Source organism: Berghia stephanieae, chromosome 15 (genome assembly GCF_034508935.2).
Source record: "Berghia stephanieae isolate SIO BIC M18660-M18661 chromosome 15, UCSD_Bste_1.3, whole genome shotgun sequence".
Lineage (NCBI taxonomy): Eukaryota > Metazoa > Mollusca > Gastropoda > Nudibranchia > Aeolidiidae > Berghia > Berghia stephanieae.
The window spans coordinates 6,428,910-6,439,837 of record NC_088374.1 but is presented as its reverse complement, the minus strand read 5'-3'; the positions used below and the strand labels follow the sequence as shown (position 1 = coordinate 6,439,837).

The 10,928-nt window shown below is 38.2% G+C and overlaps 1 protein-coding gene across 2 annotated transcripts in view; it reads right to left on the bottom strand.

Annotated features, from left to right (window-relative positions):
* LOC144960590 (uncharacterized) overlaps positions 1-10,685 on the bottom strand; it is a 19,311-nt gene extending 8,626 nt beyond the window's left edge. The window contains exons 1-6 of one of the 2 annotated variants that reach the window (XM_078893819.1): positions 10,413-10,685; positions 9,411-9,663; positions 5,201-5,314; positions 4,403-4,686; positions 2,527-2,786; positions 67-1,052 (exon numbers count right to left, since the gene is read on the bottom strand). In XM_078893819.1, coding sequence (XP_078749945.1) covers positions 67-1,052; positions 2,527-2,786; positions 4,403-4,686; positions 5,201-5,314; positions 9,411-9,646 — 1,880 coding nt within the window. In that variant the 5' untranslated portion in view covers positions 9,647-9,663; positions 10,413-10,685. Of the gene's footprint in view, positions 1-66; positions 1,053-2,526; positions 2,787-4,402; positions 4,687-5,200; positions 5,315-9,410; positions 9,664-10,190 lie in introns of both variants that reach the window. The other variant, XM_078893818.1, reaches the window with a different exon arrangement.
* Positions 10,686-10,928: the final 243 nt, after the last annotated feature.

The following is a 10,928-nucleotide window of genomic DNA, read 5'->3' as shown; positions in this document are numbered from 1 at the left end:
AAATGGTCGGTCAGGAGAGAGTTTATTTACGATGATGAAGTAGTATCCACATTTTACAGTACTTACTATTGGTAGTTGAAAACGATAATCAGTAAAATATCCGAAATCTTGAATTTTTCCGGGACAAAATTTTGGTGAACTCTTTCTTGAAACCAGCTGGAGCTCTGACATAAGTTTTTGTTGATTAAATTGGTCCAACTTCCGGCTGCTGCTGCTGTTCCATTTTCCTCCCTCGATCTGGCAGGACTTTGGTTTCCGTTGCTGCCTTTTGCTCTAATAAAACGCTGAATCGGTTTGCAAGGCGAAGGCGTGAACCACATCGGGATTTTAGGAGCTGTAATTTGAAGTGTCATCCTCTTTTGAAACGGTTTCCGGGTCGGGAATTTGTATTTGGATACGGCTAATAATTTGAACCAATGCGAAACCAAATTTAACGACTCCACGATACCGTTCTTCATCTTCATGTCGTTGTTATTGTTAGAGTTAAACGTATCCCCGTATGTTTCGATGACTTTTTGGACGCACGGATAGAATGAAATATTTGTGGATGGGCACAGTCTTGTCACGTTGTGGATCACTTCTTTTTGTTTTTGGTGAAAATATTGACTCGAGGCGAAATATTCCATCTCGCTGATGTTATATTGACAATCCTTATGTTTAGTTTTCCTGGACTTAACTTTGATTTTCTTCAATGTCCTGCCTGTTCTGTCCCCGTTTCGTTTTTTCGAATTCGTATTTTTACTTTGGCGTGAAAATTCTGAAGTGAAGGATGAGTCACCACTTTCCGAATGGAGTTGAGTTTTAGGTGAAGATGGCATGAAAGCTAGCATTTGATTGGTCTCCCAGAGTAAGCGTTGTAGAATCAGACCAATCAAAACGTTTGTTTTATCGCTGCTCCCGTTTCCGTGATTTTTGTTGTGTGCTCCAAGAATGGCTGCGATGAGGAACCAGGCACTTTTTCGATGTGCGAGCATTGAAAATGGGCGGGCCGGAAGTGATGTCCAACTCCCGGGAGATAGATAGAACGGTGGATTTGAATGCAGGCAATATTTCTGAGGAGTCAAAAGACAAGGATGAGATGCTACTTCTGAGGGAATGCGTGTCATTCAAAAGACAAGGATGAGATGTTACTTCTGAGGGAATGCGTGTCATTACCAATTAAAGATCAGAAGATCAGAGAATGCGTTAGTGTATGAGGCATGTTAACAAGTTTCAAGTAACAAGTTTCAAGTTTCAAGTTTATTCAATCTAAGGTCTTTCGCCAATAAATCACACAATTTGATGAAAACAAACATGAAAGTGGAAAAAAAATGGTAAATGGAACCAAAAAAATAAATTGACGCCATTAATAATCAACACGACAAAAAAGCTTTTATATAGCGCAACAATGTCCATTAAATGTGATCAAATTGCATTGCAAGGTTAAAATCAACAGTTAAACTGAATCTGCATGGCAAGGCATGGCGTCTATAAAGTGCTATCAAGTTTTGTTTGTGCAGCTATGTAGTCTAGTGTATGACACCCGTTTTCGTTTCGGATCGGAAGCTCCTGGGTTTGAACCAGGCACGGCGCATAGTTGAGTCCTTGGATAAGGCCCTTTACCCACATTCTCTCATCGTACTCAGGTGTAAAAAATGAGTACATGGTCGTTAACAGCGTTGCCTCTGTCGGAAATAAAATGTTATATCGTCTAACAGGCGTCAAGTCCCGTTCAAAGTGTTACGTTTGGCTGTTGGTCAGGGACCCCTTGTAAAGCGCTTTGAGCAAGTTTAGTGGATATTGCGCTATATAAAAGCTCAATTTGTTTTTTACCATGACTTTTACCGGCCTGTCGTTAGGTCCGAGAACGTTTACGTCATTTCAATCACTGTAAGTAAAAATTAAAATAATTATGACCATTTACACAAGGCATTTCCATGGATGAACCATGCTCAACGCGTTTCACAATGTTTCATTTATTATTCCCCTCAAATACCGTATGGAACTGTGTTTCCATTTTATACAGTACTAGTCGCTTGTTTGGTGTCATTTTTGTACCGACATTCATACACTATCCGTCATTGCTTGTAGCCAGGTACTCATTCACACGAGATTCGAGTAGGGACAAGAATAGTTCCTACAATAACAACAACAACAACAGCAACAACAACAACAGCAACAACAACAACATCAACAACAACAACATCAACAACAACAACTATTACTATTACAACATAAAGGCAAGAACAAAAATAGCAACAAAACAACAACAAACAAACAAACCAACAACAGCTACAACTATAAAAATAATTACAAAAAAAAAAAAAAAACAACAAAAAAACAACAAACAACAACACTAATATTATCATCATCATCATCATCATCATCATCATCATCATCATCATCATCATCATCATCATCATCATCATCATCATCATCATCAACAACAACAACAAACAACAACAAACAACAATAACACCATCATCAACAACAATAACAACAATAACAAAAGCAAACAAACAACAACAACAAACACAACGATCCTACTTGTGTCACACATGACGTCATCAACAGATAAACTCCTTGACCGGACAATCTCATGACGTCATAGCGATCTGCCTTGATTTCCGGTCCACCAGAGTCGTTGACATGGTCATCACCGCCATCTTGGACATTATCGCCTCTATCGTCACCGTCATCATCAATTCCAACACCATCGTCATCGTCATCACCATCACCGCTGTTCAAGCCATGTTTATAATGGTGAAGCAATGGATGGTAGAAACCAGGCATGTTATGTACCATCCCTTATGAGTTGTTTGCGATTTGTTTGAATATAAAAATAAAACGATTAAAAGAGAAAGAAAAAAAAACCTACGAATTTTTAACATTTTCAAGTTGGCGGGTTTGTGTTTTGGCTACAAATAAATGAATTGAAACATTTAATCCATTCCAGTATTATACCGTTTAGAGTTGGTGGGTCACAGACATTCAACATTTTAGAAATTCGTTTTAAGAATAAACCAGTCTATTTGATGCTTTGCGTTTATTAAAAAAAACAAACTCACAACATCCGCCAGCAGGTTATAGAAGTTTCAAAAGTTTATTTTTAGGAAATAGGATTCAATAGTCTGATGTCACGTCGCCCAGCAACGGCGGCCATCGTGGATCTAAACAAAGAAAAACGGTACTTTTTATTCTTCATGCTGGCTAGAACTTTTCATATGTCTTGTGATCAGAATGTGTAAAAGTCAAAACATGATCAGATTTATAATGGGTTTTTTTCCCTCTGGATACGCTTTTATGCTCGTCGGAGAAATATTTTATAAGGGCGTCCGCCATTGTTACGATAGTTTAGAGCCAGTTACCATGCGTCATTACGAGGGAGTGACGACATGACTGTTGAAGCGTATTGCCAATATAACTCATACAAGAATATACTATTTCCAATCAACAAATCAAGTAAGTATAATCAATAATGAAACAAAGCAAAGTTATATCGTACTAACGCACAAAGCTATGTGTAACCTTAAACGTTTATAGATAGTATGCAGATGACGTCACTCAGGCCTTTGTTATTGTTTTTGCCATCCGCGTTTGTGAGTTGTTCTCACTAAACTGTATTAACCAGACTATAAAAGTTCATGGTTACACAGAGTTTGTGTCTTGGTCCGTTATACTTCCGGATGGCAATGTTGTGAACTCCTTGGCCAAGCGCATTCTATCTATAGTCTGGTTAATACCGTTTGGTGAGAATTACTCATAAACATGGCTGGCTAAAATCAACTATGTGGCTATGTGGTCTTGTGGTATGACACTCGCTTTCAGATCGGAACATCCTGGATTCGAGTCTCGCTCTGTGCATAGTTGGGTCCTTGGCAAAGAATCTTCACTCACATTTTCTCACCGGACTCAAGTGTAAAATGAGTATCTAGCCGTTAACACCGTTGTCTCTTTCCCCAAAAAACCTGTAATTTCGCCTAACAGGCGTCATGTCTCGTCCAACATGTTAAGTGTTGCTGTTGGCTAAGGAATCCATTGTAAAGCGCTTTGAGCACGTGTAGTGAATATTGCGCTATATAAATGCTCTATTTAAAAACAATTACAAAGAGCTGAGTGAGGTCAATTTCGTTCTATCTATAATCTGATTAATACAGTTTAGTGAGAATTACTCATAAATATGGACGACAAAAAAAAATAACAAAGTCCTGAGTGACGTCAACTTCGTTCTATCTATAGCGGGAAGAAATGATATTTTATTTAAACACACACCGTCATTACACAAATGCAAAAAAAAAACCAAAAACAAAAAAAAAACAAACAAACAAACAAAAAAAAAAAACACCAAAAAACTAAACTAAACAAGTGACAGTAAGACAAGTCAGTGTTGATGGAAAAGTGCGTGATAGGAATTTGGACTCACCTGTCTTCATCCCAAGGCCAAGAACGGTCTCCAGTCGATTCAAATCCAACATGGCGTCGCCCCCTCCTACAAAAATCCATTTGGCTCCTTCAGAAATGGCGTGGAGAACAGCCGCCATCTTGGATTGTATCGCCGGTGACAACAATGACGTCAGAGCAGATTGACTTTCGTGTCCGTTTGTTATTTGGGTGTGAAGGATGCTGCTTGTCCCGGTCTCGGTGTCGAAGGCGTTGAAAGGGAATAGTTTGGAGATTCTTTGGCAATCTCTAATGTTGCTTGTACAGCTGTGGATACAAGATGGTGATGATGATGATGATGATGATGATGATGGTGATGATGATGATGATGATGATGATGATGATGATGATGATGACGATGAGGATGATGATGATGATGATAATGATGATGATGATGATGATGATGATGATGATGATGGTGATGATGATGATGATGAGGATAATGATGATGATGATGATGATGAAGATGATGATGATGATGATGATGATGATGATGATGATGGTGATAATGAGGATGATGATGATTATAATGATGATGATTATAATAATAATTCTAATAATAATGATAGTAGTACCAGTAGTGGCAGTAGTACGAGTAGTAGTATACCTATATAAAAAATAATAATAATAATTATAATAATAATAATAATATATAATAATAATAATAATAATAATATAATAATAATAATAATAATTATTATTATTATTATTATTATTATTATTATTATTATTATTATTATTATTATTATTATTATTATTATTACGATGACTTTTATCCCACCTGATCAAATCGTCCGAAGCGATAGTCACAATGTGGACATTACTCCTGTTTTCAAATTGGTTGTACGTATTATCATCTATTGGTCCGTCCAGTATAAGCCAGGTGGAGTTGTATCTTGGGAAAAAGTATCAATATACAGTAGGTCATTCAAAAAAAAAAAAAAGGCGGGGAGGGGGGGGGGGGCGGTTACTCACTTACTTACTTACTTACTTATCCGAACCAGCGACCACCTGAGCTCTTGCCCTTCGGTCTTGTGCCATGACGTAGAAGTTAGACATCTTTTGTAGTTGTTACAAGTGTGTTACTGATGCTTGGATTTGGTGGAAGGAATAAGGAATGTGCATCTCAGGTCTTCAAGAGGTTGACATTCCAGCAAGTGGTGTGTTACTGTTTCATAAGGGTGTTGACATAGGGGGCAGGGAGGGGGTGTGTCTTTTGTAACTTTGCTGAAATGGGGGGGGGGGGGGGGGTCGAGTGGTTAGGGTATTGCACTGTGATCCGGAAGGTCCCGGGCTAGCTCGAGCCCCGCTTCAGGCACTTTCTTTATTTTTCCTTGGACAAGATTATTATTTTTAACCCCCAATTTGCTTTGATAATCAAAGAATTCTAGATTTACAATTGGAAGCACACGATAAATAGGGGCAGCGTGGATGTAGCGCGGTACGGTCTTTGCCTCGTTACCAAGTTCGATTTCCCGTCACCAGCCGTGTGACCTTGAGCAAGTCACCTGGTCCTAGCTCAGTTTTCGGCGCTGCCCTACGGCTGACGCCTGGGTTATTCCAGTCTCTTGGAATAGACCTTAGAGAAAAAAAATTCCCCATATGGAATGAATAAAGGGAATTTTATTTATTTTGTTTTAAATAGTAAGACAAAGGGGAAGGGTTCGAATAGAGATCAGATGGCGTCCGCCATTGTTCCGATAGTTTAGAGCCAGTGTTACTAAGTTACCATGCGTCATTTGGAAGGAAGTGACGTTACGACTGTTGAAGAGTATTACAAGGAAGAAAAATCATCTCCAAAACTATAACTCCTACATTTGACTGTTTCCCTCCCAGCTAAGGACTCTGTCCAGGGAAAGGACAAAACCAAGTAATCTCATTCCAAGACAAAAAGCAAGTTGGAAAACAGATATAGGGAGATAGATGACAAAGAAAAGGAAATGAGCTTTTATATAGCGCAATATCCACTAAACGTGCTCAAAGCGCTTTACAAGGGTCCCTGGAAAACAGCAACTATGAACATTTAGGAAAGGGCATGACGCCTGTAAGGCGATATTACAATTTTTTTCGGACAGACACAAAGCTCCTAACGGTCAGGTACTCATTTTACACCCGAGAACGGTGAGAGAATGGGAGTCAAGAGCCTTTTCCAAGGACTCAACTATGCGCTGAGCGAGGCTCGAACCCAGGACCTTCCGATCCGAAAGCGAGTGTCTCACCACTAGACCACATAGCCACAGTAAGTTACCTTCATGCCCACTATGAGAGGTCAGGAACCCTGCCCAGACTAAGACTTAGCTGTTTGTAATGTTTTAATCTTCTGCAGAAAATATGGATAGCGCCACAAATTAAAAAACCATCAGAGCGTAGCCATCGTTAACGTATATATAGCCTGACACTAGACCCCAATAAGACCCATATTTTGACGTCATTTTTTGGTTTATGAACCGCCTAGTGAGTTGTCGTTAGTAGAGCTCATGGAAACAAGTCATTTCATTAGTTGAACTATTGAATACATACAACTCACGATTTGTTTTCTTTTGTGGCCAAAGACCTGTCTTTTGGCGACATTTTTTGGTCAGTGTCAGGCCATGAGTTTTTTTTACGAAGGCCACGATCAGAGCCAGGAGTTGGAGATGTCTTGGTCTAGTCTGCAGGATGTTAGCGGACTGCATCCCGAGAACAGCGTCACACCGGAATCCACAAGTAAAAAGAAATCGAGGTAGACTCAAGGAGAACTCAAAGCTATGTGGTCTAGTGGTATGACACTCGCTTTCGGCGGAACGGAAGGTCCTGGGTTCGAGCTTCGCTCGGCGCATAGGTGAGTCATTGGAGAAGGCTCTTTACTCACGTTCTCTCACCGTACTCAGGTGTAAAATGAGTACCTGACCGTTAACAGCGCTGTGTCTGTGCGAAAAAAAAATGTAATATCGCCTAACAGGCGTCATGTCCCCCGTCCTAAATGTTAAGTGTAGCTGTTAGCCAATTACCCTTTGTAAAGAACCTTGAGCACGTCTACTGGATATTGCTCTATATAAAAGTTCAATTTAATTTTAATCTTAAGCCCAGGGCCTCCTTCTGTAGACTGCATTCCATGCAATGAAAGACCAAGAATATTGGCGTCAACTAGTTGTTACCCCAAGCAGCCAGTGGCGCTGAGAGGATTGAGTGAGCAGACAAAACTTTTAACCCTTGCCAACTACAGGAAAACTTGCGGGGCACTGCTGGAGACACAAGGAGGAGATTGCAAAGAGTCTTGTGCTATGGGAACCACCTGAGCAAACCAGAAGCAGAGGCAGGCAGAATAAAACTTACATTGACTATCTGCTAGATGCCACCGGAATGGACAACACCCGGGAGCTGCCTACGCTTATGGAGGACAGGACAGAATGGCGAAGACTTGTGGCTCATGTTGGGCGCCCCAAGGGGCGGCCTAAGTAAGTCAGTAAGTAAGTAAGTAAGTAACTACAGGAAAATCGTCATATTCGTTACGATAAACCAACATTTTTTTCTATTCAAATTTCTTCTGTACATCATAAAATTTAAAGAAAATGAACAGTGTTTTGTAGAGTATGTTTTGCTAAAGAAATTATGTATCGCAAAAACTTTACTGCTGTTGTGTTTGAGTGATAAAAATATATGTTTGTGTTAGTTGGGTGTGAAGTTTTGGGGAAAATCCTGAAAATAGCTGTTAAGGAGAGAGTTAAAGAACTCGTTTGATTGAGTACATGGCTATAACATGCACCAAAACTTGAGAAACTAACGAACACAAAGATATATATATATATATATATATATATATATATATATATATATATATATATATATATATATATATATATATATAAATAAATAAAGAAAATAAAGAAATCAACAATGAAAGGCAAAAAAAAAAAAAACAACAACAACAAAACAAAAAAAAACATATTAAAAAAAAAAACAAAAATAAAATATAAAAACAAAACAAAGCAAAACCAACTAAAATTAACCAAAAATAAACCAACAAACACATGAAACTGACAAAAGAAAAAAAAATCCAAAGAATCCAAGCAATCAAAAATAAAGAAAAAGCTAAAAAAAAACCAAAAAAAACCCAAACCCAAAACAAAATAATCAACACAAAATGACAAACAATCAAGCAAATAACAACACAAACAAAATAAAAAAAGAAACAGTAACAAAAGAAAAAAAAAAGAGAGAGAGAGAAAAAAGATAAACAAGAAAATAAAGGCCAACGAAATAACTCCCCTGCCCCCCCCGCCCGCCCCCCCCAAAAAAAAACAACAACAAAAAAACAAAAATTAATTTTAAAAAAAAGGGTAATCCAACCAACCAAAAAGAAATTTAAAAACCTCAAAACAAACAATCAAACAAACAATCAAACAATCAAACAATCAATCAAACAAACAATCAAACACACAATCAAACAAACAATCAAACAAACAATCAAACAAACAATCAAACAATCAAACAAACAATCAAACAAACAATCAATCAAACAAACAAACAAACAATCAAACAATCAAACACACAATCAAACAATCAAACAAACAAACAATCAATCAAACAAACAAACAAACAAACAATCAAACAATCAGTCAAACAAACAATCAAACAAACAATCAACAATCAAACAACAAACAATACAACAAACAATCATCAAACAAACAAACAAACATCAAACAATCAATCAAACAATCAAACAAACAATCAAACACACAATCAAACAAACAAACAAACAATCAAACAATCAAACAATCAATCAAACAATCAAACAAACAAACAAACAGACAATCAATCAAACAATCAAACAAACAAACAAACAAACAATCAAACAAACAAACAATCAATCAAACAATCAAACAAACAAACAAACAAACAATCAAACAAACAAACAATCAAACAAGCAAACAAACAAGCAAACAAGACTAATAAAACAAAACCAGAACAAGAAAAGAGATAAATCAAAGAGAAACAAACGGACTCCTTACCTTTCCGGTGAATTTATGACCAGCCTATGACTAGAACTACGATGATGATGAACGTGAACAAACCGTGCTGGCTTTCCGTGACTCCGTCGTCGTGTGAACACATACAAGCAAGAGAGCACCAATACGATAGTCAATATTATGACCAGCAGTGTGACCGTCCCTCTCAATCCACGAATTCTCACACCTTTTAAACTAACGAGACTCTGCATTTTTCGTATCGTCTTTCGTCCGGGCATTCTTTTACTGCCGTACTCTGGAATAAAAAAACAACCCATAAAATAAAATTTGGCCAGAAAACTCGTCCTTCAAATATCGATCGATTTAAATGACCCTCATCTTGGCAAAAAACTCTTAAACCTGTGACTTAATAATTATATCATTTTGATTATGCACCTCTTGTATTTGAACACTGCGGTTCCTTTGAAAGGTTTTACTGTACAAAAATTATACGGATAAAGAAGTTTAGATTCAGTGGCATTTCAAATTATTACATTCAAAGCCCCCCCCCCCCCCCCTCCTTCCCCAATCCTCCTCAGTGGACATAATTAAGAATGGCAGACATGTACCCTGCTCGATGAGTGAGTGACCAGTGGGTTTTGTCCGACCTTTATGAGTTGTCTTGCTCAACAGTTGGTCGGAGATTAAGTCTTTGTGAAAGGCATTTTTTCCTTATCCTATCGAAGATGGGCGTAAAAATTCAGAGGACCCCCCCCCCTCCCCCCTGTTTTAAAGAAATATTTTTTTTTCATCAATGCCTTTGTCTAAAAAATGTATAAATACCTTGTGTCGTCCACTAAATTACATGTTCGTTGTCCACCAAGGAAGAGATAACATATAAACGCTGTGAGCATTTTTCAACACTGTTAAGTAATATTTAAATTATATCTATTGTTACACCATTTCAAACACAATTTCAAACAACCCAAAATTATTTGCTAAGCCACGCCACTGAAAGCAACTTTGTTGTGAATATTTTCCCCACGGGAAAGAGAATCAACACACCACTGCTGTAAACATTTCAAAGTTTGAGTCATATTTTATTGCAAACGATGAAAAGATCAAAGGAATTCGTCATTGTGAGAAAACTGTTTTGAAATTTATGCTCGCATGCAAAACATCACGGCTTCACAATTCGTAACTTTGGAGGAATTTGTGATATTCCGTGCGCACGGTACTTGGAACGGACTACAACTAGGGCTTCAGTTAGGCTACAAGTTAATGGCTGCCTACGGTCAGGCCTTTAGTTTACGAAGGCCGCGATACAAGTCTTTACTCACTTTCCTCTGTTGGTTGCCGCCTTCTACTGAAACAAAATGATTGGGGGAGTGGGGGGGGGGGGGGCTGGTCGGACAATGAACCAACGTAGCCCAGTATCTGGTTTACACTAAAACAACAGCAGATTGATACGGTGTGTCCCATATGGGAGCCAATCCTGACACATCTGTAGATACTTGACAGTTTGTATGACGTTATTCCTTTTGAACTTTACAGCGGGTGGCCAGACACACACCTACACCC